General features: G+C 44.3%; 1 protein-coding gene across 9 annotated transcripts in view; it reads left to right on the forward strand.

Moving 5' to 3' along the window:
* The window catches only part of LOC148849375 (Wound-responsive family protein), a 46,678-nt gene extending 44,763 nt beyond the window's left edge, over nt 1-1,915 (forward strand). For 2 of the 9 annotated variants that reach the window (XM_088950831.1, XM_088950840.1), the window contains 3 exons: nt 1,103-1,180; nt 1,382-1,434; nt 1,655-1,915. In XM_088950831.1, the coding sequence (XP_088806957.1) occupies nt 1,103-1,180; nt 1,382-1,434; nt 1,655-1,803 (280 nt within the window). In that variant the 3' untranslated portion in view covers nt 1,804-1,915. Of the gene's footprint in view, nt 1-1,102; nt 1,195-1,381; nt 1,447-1,654 lie in introns of all 9 variants that reach the window. The other 7 variants (XM_088950839.1, XM_088950833.1, XM_088950835.1 and 4 more) reach the window with 7 other exon arrangements.
* Nucleotides 1,916-14,461: the final 12,546 nt, after the last annotated feature.

Below are 14,461 nucleotides of genomic sequence, written 5' to 3' on the forward strand. Positions count from 1 at the left end.
GAAAGAAAGGACAGAATGACAAAATTTGATCCCAGGGTGTAGGAATAATTACTCCCCAAAGACTTTGCCAACTAGCTAGTTTTCATCCTCACAATTAGTTCTTGTGTCATTCTTCCAACATCATTTTTAGTTCATCCAAATATGTGATATGAAAGTACGCATTTTTGAGTAGTCAATGCACATGGGAATTTGTTGAATGAACTGAAAACAAGAGGCATATTGGTGAAAAATTCTAGTGTGAGCATTTCTATGGCGCATGATATGACATGGTGGCCAACATGGCTTTTTTTTTGATAAGTAAAAGTTCATTAAAATTTCATTGATATAGAAAAGGATAAGCAACTGCTACAAGCATCCCAAAGGGAGGCGCGAGCTGCAGCCTCACTCTTAAAGAAAAAACAGCATGAAATTTACAAGTGTGCCCAAACAACTGATCCCTCATTATCCCTTGCTTAGATAACGAATCAACCAATGTGGCTAAATTTCAGAAAATGTTTTATAATTCTTATGGGTTCTTTCTGGTCTAAACCAAATTATAGAGCTATATGACAGAAAGTGTGCCTATGCCATTCTACAATGTCTGGCATTTCTATTGGAGAGATTAAGGGGGGTGTTCTACAAAGGGAAAAACAAAAACATGTTTTTGAACTCTGTTTTTGTTTTCAAAGGGAAAAAACAAGTTGATTTTGTTTCAAAAAACAATACATGTTTTTTGGAATCAACAAAATATTAGTTTTTAAAACAAAAATAATTTTCTAGTATAGAAATTATATGATTTATGGAACATGATGTTGAATAATCAAATGAAAACATGCTCTTAAAACTAGATTCAAGAATGTGCTTTTGGTTTCAGTTCTGAAAACAAAAAACACATACACAATCAAGAACATGTTTCTTATATTTTTGTTTTAAGAAACAATATGTTTTCAAACAAGATGGTTTTGATTTGTTTTTGTAACTGGTAACAAGAAAAATGATTCATGTTGTAGAATGCCCCCTAAATAACAACTGTTCACTGTATTTCTGCTTGCCTTTTAAGGCTTTCTATTGGTGAGAAATATGAACAAGGCTTAATTCTAAACATGGAGCATATCTTCTCCAGTGCTGCAGATGGTCCTGATTTACTAGCTGAGGAACTCAATATGGTGAAGAATATGAACTTGGCCGTTAAAGAGGAAAGGTACAAAGATGCAGGTATTAGAAATAAAACAGCCTCCATTCTTTTTTACATAACGGATGGTATTGCTCCATTGATTGTATTCTTTTGATCTTGCATTGTCCTGGAAATGGTTACTGATGTGGCACTGTCATACTAGTGATAAATATAATTTTTTATTATCAGCTACTATTGATAAATATAATTGGTTATTGGTTCCTGCAGCAATGTGGAGAGACAGACTCTCAAGGCTGTGGGCATCAAGCAAAGAACCTTAGGTAGGTCCTAAGGTACAAACATTTAATTTGGCTGCATGCTTGCTACAATATTTTCCATTTTTTTATTATTATTAGAATTGAAAAAGTCCAGAGAAGACCAGGCGAGTTTTGGATGGTATTTTAATATGACTTGCTATCACGTTAATTTTTTGTTAGAGTAGTTGATGTTTAGGTTTATGTGACTACTGTTATTGGCATTTACCATCTGCAACTTTAACAGGTGCATATTACTTTGTGTTTCTGATTGGGTGTTTTCCTCTTAAATGGAGTCAGAGGAACCATAATCCTGCAGAACATGATAGAACACTTTGTATCTTCCAGAGAATGGTATGTACAGCTCCTATGAATAGAAATGTTTTTACCATGTAAATATGAAATGATGCTAACTCTTATTGGTTCTAGGTTGTTGGGTGATCCATCTTTTCTGACAAAATATATGTATGTCTTGGTAAATGAAATATCTGATAAAATTTATTAGCAAGTCTTTCCCTTGACCTGATTTTCTAAGAATAACCATCTCTTTGCTTTACTTGTTAAACGTGGCATCATTGAGTTCTACCACCTAGTGGGCGTTTGGCATTACTGCATTAGTACCACAACCCCTACAATAATGTGTCGACGTTTTGGGTTGAAACACGTTTGGCAGTGTAGTGTGCTGATTAGGCGATTTTGCAATGTTTAAAGTTGCAACCTGTTTGGATGATATTGAAACATTTAAAACTGTTCACACCTAAATAGGGTACATCACTTTTCATTGGTCATTCAATCCATTTGCAGTGAAGGTTCCTTTTCAATGTCTCTCATTGTTTGGAAATTTATTTCATAAATTTTTCTTTAGTATTATTACTAACAATATTATTTATTTCATAAAACTTGGACTGCCGTATATTGAAAATATATAATTTAACACTACTCCTGATGGTATCTGTTGGTATGTAGTTAGTAGAGAGGGCTAGATCCTATATAACAGCAGTTCCTAAATGACATCAAATATAATTCACCTGCTTGAAATTCAGAGAATAATCGTAGGATCTTTATCCATATCCCATATTCCCATTAGGATTTTTTTTTGTATATCAAACAGTGGTCATCACCACAAAAATCCGTACATAAAACATCCATTGCATTCTTTTCAATAATTTCTTTCTTGATAATTTCCCTTGCGGAAGCCTTGTATCATCCAAGCTCCATTAATTGTCACTTTTCTTGTTACCAAAAAAATTAAATAAGTAATAAATAAATCTTGTCACTTTTCTCTGATACTACCCTTCTTCAACTTCAGAAAATGTATTGAAATCCTCCTTTGTAATGAAACCAACATCCCTCAATTCTCTCAATGATGCATCCAATCTATTAGTTCTAGCATCCATGTTCTTCACCTTGCCATCAAGCAAAACACCCATCTCTCTCTTCAACTTCTCTCATTTTCTTATCCAACACATCCACCTGAACCTGGACTTTTGCTACCCTCTCATTAGCTCTAGCATCCATGTTCTTCACAAACTCCTGGGCTTTTGGTACCCTCCCTTCAAAATCCAAGTTGCCCGTCTGACCTGACACACTATTTTCATACAAGAGCTAACTTGCTAATCATCTCAACCAACCACGGCAAAAAGTAGCACGAAATTCTTCATGAAAAGTTTGAACACTAGGAACAGTGAACTGTCAAATTGATTATATTCTTCTTCACCTGCAATAAATCTTTCAGCCTCTTGATTCAAATCCTTTATACTTCCAGCCTCCTACCCTTCTTGTCACTAATTTCAGAAACAGCTCCTGCAGCTGTTTCAATCCCCAATTTCTTCTCCTCACATCAAACTTCAAACCAAAAGCCAAAGAAGGGCTATTATTGACTGCTAGATTTGATGCAATTGTGACAGTCGAAGCAAATATTATTCAGTAAACTACAGAAGAGATTAAAAACAATGCAAAGTCACTAATATTATTCAGTAAACTCGCCTATAACCCCAGATTGAAAACAATGCAAAGTCAAAAACTGGGAAACCAAAATCAAGAAAAAAATAATAAAACTGAACAAAATCTAGTAAACTACAGAAGAGATTAAGATGAAACAGAGATGTCTAAGATATTTAAGTGATGGCGGAGCTTGTATCCGGAATTTTGAGGCCCTCCTACGGATGGTAAGCCCGGTTTGCACGGTAAACCTTAAATAAGACCGGAGAGCTGGTAGTGCCAACTGCCAAGTAATGTTTCATGTTTCGTATTTATTGGGCTCTTGAGATTGTGTATGGTTGCGATGCACCGGATTGGATTGATGATAACCATTGTATCCATGTAGGATGATGACATGTCAATGATATGTCGGCTGAGTAGCTCGGGTATCTGAGGAAGCTAAAAAATTGGCTTCCTCCAAAGGCTGCATTCCCAAAAGTCCATGCAGAGTGTTGTGTTGCACTTCCTATTCGGTTTGATATTAATGTTAGTGTGGTTGGGTTCAGGTTGCAAAATCTCCAAAAATAAAAACAATTGCTTACTGGGTACTTCCACTTTTTTTCACACCGCATGACAAAGAATTCGTATCAATTGCAATGCCCCACAGAGCACGCCCCATGGGCACCCCACGTCACATCCCAATCATGTATTAGGAACATCTCCCATCTCCCAATGACAAGTGTTGAAGATGTTCCCAATGCATGTGGGGCGCTTGTGGGCTGCCAATGTGAACTTGATGATAAGGCCATGCCTCTTTATTTTTGAAAAAAAATTGAATGTTAGATGAGATGGCTTTAACATCCACGTCAACAATGGAAGTGCCTACAGCCTACTTTCGTGAAAGAGCTAAATAGGCATCTATAGATTCCAACCCGTGATGGGTTCTCATTATGGTATAGAGTGTCTGCCACCCATAATTTGCCATTCAACCCGTGATCGGGTCTAGAGGAGAATTAGTCTCATAGAAAAATACTAAATTTTTATATATTAATAAATTTTATTATCTATAGAATTTATCATTTTAAACTTGAAATATGATAAAAATTATAAAAAAAAATTAATAAAGTATTATATGTTTAATAAAATAATTGGTTCTGGGCCTGAATCTATTCGAGATGGGCAAGAATCGGAAGTCGAACTGATCCAAGACAAAATCATGAAACCAGAATCATTATAATTGATTCAGTCGGTTCAAATCTATCGGATGGACATGACCCATTGAAGCCCCCTAAAATGTCGTACTTTTTCTCTTATTATTATTTTTTTCTATTAGTATTTTTATATTTTATCTCGCTCCACCTTTCCCCTCTTCATGCTACGGCACTGCTTGGTGCTGCTCTATTGTCTAATAATGGAGCGGGGCAAGATCAGGTATCAATGAAAATGAATTTGATTAGGTTCAGGTTAAAGCCCAATCGGTTTCGTAGGCTCATAGCTGACCTGTTGCTATCCCTAATTAAAGTCCTCCTTTAAGTTTTTTTAAGGGAAAAACCTCTGTAATTGTTATAGGATTCGACTATGATATCGGCCGGGAGAATTTTTTATCAATGAGATCCAATATCCAGATGCATTTCAAAAAGATCCAAGGACCCTGGATTCTCTGGTTGCACTGTAGCATCCGATTCCTGTATTTCACTTGTGCGGTTCTACCAAATGAAATCCCTTGACAATCCGATAGGACGTTCTGCCAAATGCTAATCCCTTGAAAATCCGATACGACACGCCATGTATCAGCCATATTGTACCGGTTAGTTTGGTTTGTTAAACCTTGTGCGAACTATGAATATCACTTAAAACGCTCAAATTCAAATACCCAACTTTTCCCCGAGTCAGCCTAGCAAATTGCTTTTGAAACGGCATTTGTTGGATGAGAAAATTCATATGAAGAGTTTTGACCAATCAAAACCCATTCATAAATTTTGATAAATAGCACTTGATTGACTATCACGTTTATGATGATACCAGTTGATTGGCTACCCGACCTAATGCATTTATAGATCAAACCTGGGTGCAGTAGTATGGAACTTTAATCGAATATATAAGTTTTTAGTATCATGGTGTCATGTGTTTATGATTCTGTTTTAATGATACATCAACGCTATATAAACATATTTGACTTTTATTTGGTAGGTTAATTAGGTATAAATGTTCTGTCTTGGATTATGTGAAGCTCACTTTGGGAGGAAATATCATTTGAGGTTTTCATTGTTGCGTTTCTTTTTTACCTATGTAAAGCCTAGTGGTGCTTATGTGTAATAAATCACAAAAGTTTGGCTTCCTCCAAAGGCTGCATTCCTAATTGCTTTTCTGATTTGCCAGAGCCTTAGGGCAAACTCTAAATTTTGCTAAGTCGAATATCATGTTTTCAATAAAGTATTCATCCTAGATTGTAGAAAATATTATCAAGAATGCTCAAAATCCTATAAGCAAAAAATGGCTTGTACTTGGGTGTACTCGTTTTTAATAGCAGATATTGTAAGAATACTTTCAAGTTTCTAAATGAGAAGATCACAAGTAAGCTGGCTGGTTGGAAGAAAACCTCTCCGTCCCTTGCTGGCAAAATCACCCTCATAAAAGCATCAACAAATATGGTTCTTTAGTACATAATGAGGGTTTTTAAAATCCCAAAAAGTGCCCTTGAGGAATTAGACAAGAAGTAGAGAGATTTCTTGTGGAAAAATAATTACGATAGAAAGGCTTTTCATAGTCAAATAATAAATTTTAAAAAAATAGAAAATACAAAGAATCACAAAAATAAAAATAGAAAAAATTTGGATGCATATATACAATAAAATATTGGGTACATCTCTAATATTATGCATTCGTTATATTAAACAAAAATAAGTATTATACATAAGAAATAATTTTATCAATTATGCAAATGTAATACAAAATTTAATATCTACCTAGAAATTAAACTATTTTTCTTTTTGGATGGTGGTTAGTGGTTTGGGTCCAATCATATCATAGACAAACAAAAATTAAGTGTAATAAGTAAAATTATTTATATAATGTAAATGAAATATATAGTTTAAAGGGAAAACTATAGTCAAAGCTAGTTGTACATTTAAAATTAGGTTGTAGGATGGCCTAGAAACCAACAAAACTTTGACAACTGACTCTACATTTCAAATTATAAAAACCCCATGCCATGTCATCGGAGGCTTATGTGGTTGTTGTCAACATGAGACACTTAATTCATGTTAAACACAGCAAAAAGCCTATACCAAAAATAGGTTTTCAATTTCTATCCCGCTCCGTCTGTCTCTCAATCTCCATCCGTTCTCTCTCACTCTCACAGTCATGTCTCGATTTGTCGCTCCCTTTGTCTTTCCCACTCTCTTAGCTTTGGTCTGTAGCCAAATCAAAACTTCTATTTCTTTCCCTCTCTCTCTCTCTCTCTCTCTCTCTCTCTCTCTCTCTATATATATATATATATATATCAATATCTCCTTCTCCCTCAACCACTATCGTTCTCCCTTAGACTTTCTCTCATTCGTTTTTATTTTTCTTACAAACTTATATATAATATTAACTAGACCGTATAAAAGAACTAAAGATACCAACACTTGTATAATCAAGTTATAAATTCCTATCAAGTTGGTGTAAACTTCACAACCAAGTGTTTCTTGTGAATTTTTATCAAATTGGCGTAATGATTTTTGAACCATACCAAGTTAGTATTATGTTCTTTTATATGGTCTGATTAATACTGATGGAGCGCGATCCGGCTGGTCTTAGCTGTCCGCTGCCTTGCTTTCGAATGAGGTAGCAGGGATCCTGAAACGGGAGAGATGGGAAAGCTCCGGGGGGAACCCGGTGTAGAGGCTCCGAAGCTCAAGTTAGAATCTTTCAAAAGCAAGGTAATACCAGATAGCGCAAAGTTTTTGCATACCTCTCTTATCGGGGGGCAGTGGGCTCTTATAGTCGCTTCGCGTACTCGTCCCGAGGCCCTTGTCAGATCGGGTATGATTACTCTGGCGCTTGTCAACTCGGCTGTCGTCTCTTCTGCTGAGACAGAACCGTCACTGCCTAACCGTCTAACTGGAGATGGCGGCGTCAGTGGCGGTGGCAGGTGGCCGTTTAGAGTGCTGCTGCCAAAACGTCAGATCCCAAGTCAGTCAGGCGTGGCGCCCTCGGGCACGGAATTCCCTGGTGCCAGGCATGGTACGACTTGTTTGGCTTTGGTGCCTAGAAGATGATGCGAAGTGTTGACGAGGTGGTCTTGAGCTCGAAGGTATCCTGAACTGTAACAAGGTGGGTCAGTTCGGCGAAGTGTGTCCCGAGCTGTTACAAGGTGGCAGTTCGGCGAAGTCTACCCCGAGCTGTTACAAGGTGGCAGTTCGGCGAAGTCTACCCCGAGCTGTTACAAGGTGGTAGTTCGGTGAAGTCTACCCCGAGCTGTTACAAGGTGGCAGTTCGGCGAAGTCTACCCCGAGCTGTTACAAGATGGTAGTTCGGCGAAGTCTATCCCGAGCTGTTACAAGGCGGTTGGGCGAAGTCTACCCCGAGCTGTTACAAGGTGGGTTAGTTCGGCGGAGTGTGCCCTTGTTGCCGCCTAGGCTTGACCCCTTTTGCCGAGCTGTCGTTTCTGCCACGTGTCTCATAATAAAGAGGTCGGGCCAAATTTTCCTTTATCAATTGCCCCCCACTCCTTGCACCGAGGGCCTTGCCATGGTGCGGGGAGTTTTCACGAGGTGGTTGTAGATTTGTCCCGTCCTTCAAACCTTCACTGTACGAGACGCATTGGCTAGGGTTTTTTCGGTTTTCGAGAAGGCTAGAAACGTGCCTTACTCAAAAATGCTGGTGGTTGTGACCGTGCGTTTTAAATTTCAAACCAACTCGCGCCGCTGGGACGTGACAGCGGGTCATTTCAAAAAGGCACGCCACTGCTGTACGTACGCCGTCGACTGTCAGGGAGACGTGCGGCGTGTCAGATTCGAAGAGACGCGTGTCGAAGCGACGTCGGTTTCAAAAAGACGTGCTGACGTTTCGCTTTTTTCGGAAAGACGTGCGCCAATCACGTCTCGACTTTAAGGGTTGCGCGGTTGGTAAGAACGTGGGCCGTCGGATCGTCTTCAGTCTGCACGGTCGATTCTTGGTTACTGTAGCTATAAATAGTGGGGGACCCCGGTTGGTTTGTCACTTCTGCGGTTGTCTATCGAGTTCGCGTCCAACCTTCCAACTCGCGTCTCTCTTCCAGCTCGCGTCAAGGCTGGTTATACAGTCTTCACGGTTCTTTAGCTTGTTCTTCAAACTTTCCGGTGAGTACTTTCTTGAACCTATCTTTTCCTTAATGTCTAGCTTTGATAGCTCAGACGATTCTTCGAGTAGGGCCGACGTAGGTTCCACCAACCAAGCCGTGTCCCCAGACTGCCTCAGTGACCCCGAGGTGGAGCTTGAAGACTATGAACTAGCGAGCCGAGTTGCTTCGGGCAGTTTGGCGTCTACCTCCCGCCGAGGTCGGATGCTAGACAGGTTTGGTCCTTCGACCATGACGCCTGAGGGGCTTCAATCCATACTTCTGTGCTACAATCTTCCTGGGGGGTACACATATTTCATTCCTTCGGGTAGCTTTCCTTGGGAACACGGTCCTGACGAGATCGTGATTTTTCGAGAGCAGCTCGCCGCAGGGTTGCGACTTCCTTTCCATCCCCTCCTCGTCGAAGTCATAAACCACTTCGGTGTCACCATTGGCCAGCTTCATCCGAACTCTATTCGGAACCTGGTGGGGACGATATCCCTTTTTTGCGAGCAGAATTTCCCCTTGGACTTGGAGATATTCTCCTCTATCTTGATGCTCAAGAGACAGGCGGGTCTTCTTCCTGGGGGGAGACGGGCGTATTACCTTACTCCTCACCAGGGTTTTAAGCTTCTGCACGATCTCCCTAACAAGGTCCCGGCTTGGAAGCGGGACTATTTCGGCGTGCGAAGTGCACAAGGATGGTCCTTTCAGACCGGGTGGGGTGAGGCCGCTCCCGACTCGGGCGTAACTCTTGATAAAGAGACGGTGAAGGGTCTCCAGCAGTGGGCACGACAAGGCTTAAAGTGCCACCACTACTTAACGGAGGCTAAGCTTTTTGCAGCCGGCCTAAGTCCGGGTAGGTTTCTGGCTATGCGGTTTCTTGCTTGCTCTGTTCCTTCGTTTTTTCTGATGTCGAACTCGTTCTGCAGGTGTGATGGATGCGGAGAGAACTCGCGGCGGGCGTTTGTTCCAAGGTATGAAGAGGAGGAAGCGGGTCGCCGAGCAAACTCGTACCGAGCTGCCCCTAGATGAGGAGCCCCAAGCCCCAGACCATACGACAGAGGATCTGCCCAGGGAGCCCGAAGTGACTCCACCGGTGCACGAGACTATCGGGACGCCTTTCGCTGAAACCACTCATACGGGCGCTCCTGCGTACTCAAGTGCTCCTCACTCCAGGTCTGCTCATACGCGGGCTGGGCCCTCAGGCTCGGGAGCTCAAGGGGAGTTTAGGAGCATGTTGATGCCGAACTACGCTCTTCAAAAGAGTAGGGATGCTACTTTCCCCGAGGAGGTCGCGGCGTGGACCGATCTTCCCTTGAATCAGGTCGCTTGCCGCGCCGTAACACATGCCATGGTGGTAAGTGAGATGCCGTCTTCCTTTTTTATTCTGTTGCTTCTGCTGTTATTTGCTCACTTGTTTCTTTTGGTAGGTGAATTCTTCAATTCATGCCTTGGCTGCCCAAGTGGAGAGGAGCTCGCGACAGGCGCGAGCTGCTGAGGCTGCTACTCATGCGGCTGAAGAAGCCTTCCGTGCTGCAGAGGCAAATACCCGGGCTGCTGAGGCGGCTGCTTACACTACTGAAAAGGCTGCTCGCGTCGCGATGGCCAGACAGGCGAGGTCTCAGCGTGACGCCGAGGCCATGGGGGTAGTTGTCAAGCACATGGCAGACTTAAAGTTGGATTTGCAGCATCAAGTCGAGTATCTTCAGGAGGACATTAGGGAGAGAACACAGATATTCTCCCAAGGCATTGAAGATGCCAAAAAGAAGGCAGTTGAAGACTATATTGCCTCCCTGCGTTTTGACGATCTGATGGTGGACTCTTACAGGAGGGGGTTCAAGTTGAGCCGGTGGATGATCCGGAATACATACCCCGACCTCGATGTAAGTGCCATAACCACTTCGCGCATAACTCAGGAGATGGCCAATGCTGCCGATGGCGAGCCGGACTCTGAAGGAGAGGCAGGGCCTTCGGGTGTTGTTGAAGTGTCTTCCGATGGCGAAGAAGTTGCTCCGGGCATGTAATTTTTTTTTTTTTTGCCAATGTACTGTTTCTTGCAATGGAGTGTCTTTTTCCCCTTGCTCATCTTCCCCGTGCTGTTTCTTTGCCGGGTTTTTAGATTTTCGTGGTCTTTTATGCCGCGAACTGATTTTTTGCCGAGCTGATAATGTGCTGAAGTTCCTCGGCTTGCCTTGTGGCACGGCCTGACTTTGTCCACTTCGCTAGGTGGTTTATAGGTAGTATCACCTCAAGTTCACGATGTTCCACGTTCGGGGTACTCGTTTGCTTTCCAAGGTTTCGAGTTCATATGCGCCCCCGAGCGCTATTTTTACTTTATAGGGACCTTCCCAATTAGGTCCAAGCTTGCCGACGCCGGGTTCGGGCACCATAATTTTTCGGAGGACCAGGTCGCCGACTCGGAAGCTTCGTCGCTTTACTCTGCTATTGTAGTAGCGGGCTACCTGTTGCTGGTGTGCCGCTGTTCGGATGTGCGCGAGGTCCCTTACCTCGTCCAGTAGGTCAAGGTTGGTGCGTAACTCGTCTCTATTCGTCCGATCGTCGTATGTTTCTAATCGCAACGTTGGTATTTCGATTTCCGTCGGGATCACCGCTTCAGTGCCGTAGGTGAGGTTGAAGGGGTTTTCTCCCGTGGCTGCTTTTTCGGTCGTTCGGTGAGCCCATAAGACACTTGGTAGCTCTTCGGCCCACAATCCCTTAGCTCGATCCAGATGTGCTTTCAGTCCGCGTAGGATGGCTCTGTTCATTACTTCCGTCTGACCGTTTTCCTGTGGGTGCGCGACTGACGTGAAATTTTTCCGAATCCCCATGTCCTGGCACCACTCTTGGAACTTGATATCCTCGAACTGTTTGCCGTTGTCGGAAATTAGAACCCGAGGTAATCCGAAGCGACATACTATGTTCTTCCAAAAGAAGTTCTGTATGTTTCGGGCCGTAACAATTGCCAGAGGTTCGGCTTCTATCCACTTCGTAAAATAATCTACCGCAACAACTAAGAATTTTCGCCCGCCTGCTGCTGGTGGGAATGGCCCGAGGAGGTCGATGCCCCATTGTGCAAAGGGCCACGGGCTGGCGAGGTATTTGAGGTCGGAGGCAGGTTGATGGTGGATGTTAGCGTGCTTCTGACACTTGTCGCATTTTCTGACGAGCTCGACAACTTCTGCCTTCATCGTTGGCCAATAGTATCCTTGTCGAAGTGCCTTTTGGGTGAGTGCTCTGCCCCCCAAGTGTCCGCCGCACAGGCCTTCATGAGTGTCACGGAGTACAAACTCGGCTTCGGTAGGTCGCAGGCACCGCAAATAGGGGAGCGTGTACGACCGTCGGTATAACCGTTCGTCTATTATGACATACGCCTGGCGCTGCACCCTTTTGGCGGCATTGCGTTCTACAGGGAGGGTTCCGTCTATCAGGAAGCTCGCGAGTGGATCGATCCAGCTCGGCTCTGCTTCTAAGATGGGAGCGACCTCCTCTGTCCCCCCGAGAATACTAGGCCGAGGTAAGTCCTCTATGTACACGGTTCTCATATTGTTGTGACTCGTGCTGGCTAACCGGGACAGGGCGTCGGCCTCAGTGTTTTCGGACCTCGGGATTTTCCTGATGATGTGTGACCGGAAGTTGAGCAGGGCTTCTTTTACTTTGGCCAAATATGCGATCATGGAGAGATCGCGTGCTTCATACTCGCCGGTAACTTGGTTTACCACGAGCTGAGAATCGCTGCAGATGACCAAGTGTTTTGCCTTTAACTTTCGCGCTAGGTCCAGCCCGACGATTAGTGCTTCGTACTCTGCCTCGTTGTTGGATGCCGCGAACTCAAAGCATAGCGCGTACTCTACTTTTGTGCCGCTCGGGCCGCACAAGACTATTCCAGCTCCGCTGCCCTGCCGGTTCGAGGAACCATCCACGTGAAGGATCCAGGGCTCCTCATCCCAATTCACTCTTCGCCTGATCAGGAGAGATGCCACACTGGATGCTACTTCACGGGGTTCGAACTCTATGGGCTCATGAGCTCCGGGTTCGCCGCAAATGGGGACCTCGGGCTCGACCTGCGGGGCTTCGTGGCTGAAAGTGCACTCGGCGATAAAATCTGCCAGAGCTTGGGCCTTGATAGCGGTTCTTGGTTTGTACTGGAGATCATACTCGCTGAGTTCGATGGCCCATTTCGTCAGTCGACCGGAGACTTCGGGTTTGAGTAAAACTTGTCTGAGAGGCTTGTCAGTTAGGACGATGACTGTATGAGCCTGGAAGTACAGGCGGAGTTTCCGAGCTGCTATTACTAGGGCGTATGCTAGTTTTTCTATCTCCGGGTACCTTGCCTCTGCTCCCTGCAAAATCTTACTAACATAATATATGGGTCGTTGGACCCGGTCTGTTTCCTTTATTAGTACCGAACTGACCGCCTCGTCGCTCGCCGAGAGGTACAGTTGTAAGACCTCGCCCACCACGGGCCGGGCTAAGGTTGGTATACTAGCGAGGTAACCTTTTAGTTCGTCGAACGTGAACTGGCAGTCCTGGGTCCATTCGAACCCTTTGCCTTTGACTGCCTTGAAGAAGGGTAGGCAGCGGTTTGCTGACTTGGATAAGAAGCGGCTTAGAGCGGCTATGTGGCCGTTTAGCCTCTGGACCTCTTTTACTTTCCAAGGTGGTTTCATATCTAGAACGGCTTTTACTTTGTCCGGGTTGGCCTTAATACCGCGCCGATTGACAATGTAGCCTAGGAACTTGCCCGAGGTGACGCCGAAGACACACTTGTTGGGATTCAACTTCATGCTAAAGTGTCGCAGGATTTGGAAAACAGAATCTAAGTCTTGTATTAACTCTTGTGAAAACTGAGTTTTGACGACCATGTCGTCTACATAGCACTCTATCTTCGTACCAATCAGGGGCCGAAATAGCTTATTTACAAGTCTTTGGAAAGTTGCCCCGGCGTTTTTTAGTCCGAAGGGCATGACTTTGTAGCAATACAGGCCGAACTCGGTAATGAAGCTGGTTTTTTCCTCGTCGGATGGGTCCATCCTAACTTGGTTGTAGCCCGAGTAGGCGTCCAGGAAGCTTAGCAACTCGTTTCTCGAGGTCGCGTCCACTAGGCGGTCAATTCTGGGGAGGGGGAAGCAGCCTTTCGGGCAAGCTTGGTTCAGGTCGGTATAGTCGACGCACATGCGCCACTTGCCGTTTGCCTTTTTTACCAACACCGGGTTGGCCACCCAGCTCGGGTAGTGGACTTCCCGTATGAAGTTTGTTGCGAGGAGCTTCTCAACCTCCTCGTCGATCGCTCTCCAGCGTTCTGGGGCTAGGTTGCGTTTCTTCTGTCTAACGGGTCTGACTACAGGGTCAGTATTAAGCTTGTGAGTTATCAGTCCGGGGCTAATGCCGGGCATGTCGGCCATGGACCAGGCAAAAATATCTAAATTTTGGAGTAAAAAACTTACCAGTTCGGCTCGTAGGGGATCTTCGATGGAAGCTCCGATGCTTAGTGTGCGAGCTGGGCCCGTAGCTGAAGCCTGGATTGCGACTGTTTCCTCCGTGGGCGAAGCTCGCTCCTCACCTTGCTCCACCGGCCGCTCCAGCTCGAGGTCGTCGTCCGTCTTGGTTTTTCCCTTTAGGGCGGCAACGTAGCACTTGCGGGACTCGAGCTGGTCGCCCCGCGCTACCCCTATACCGAAGTCCGTAGGGAACTTCATGGCCAAATAGTAGGTGGAGACCGCCACCCGTAGGACATGCGTGATCGGCCGCCCTATTATGGCATTGTATGGGGAGGGGGTCGCGACTACCAGGAAATCATGGTTGAGTCTGACCGCACAAGGCCATGTGCCG

Source organism: Nelumbo lutea, chromosome 6 (genome assembly GCF_056320005.1).
Source record: "Nelumbo lutea isolate HS-2025 chromosome 6, American lotus-T2T, whole genome shotgun sequence".
Lineage (NCBI taxonomy): Eukaryota > Viridiplantae > Streptophyta > Magnoliopsida > Proteales > Nelumbonaceae > Nelumbo > Nelumbo lutea.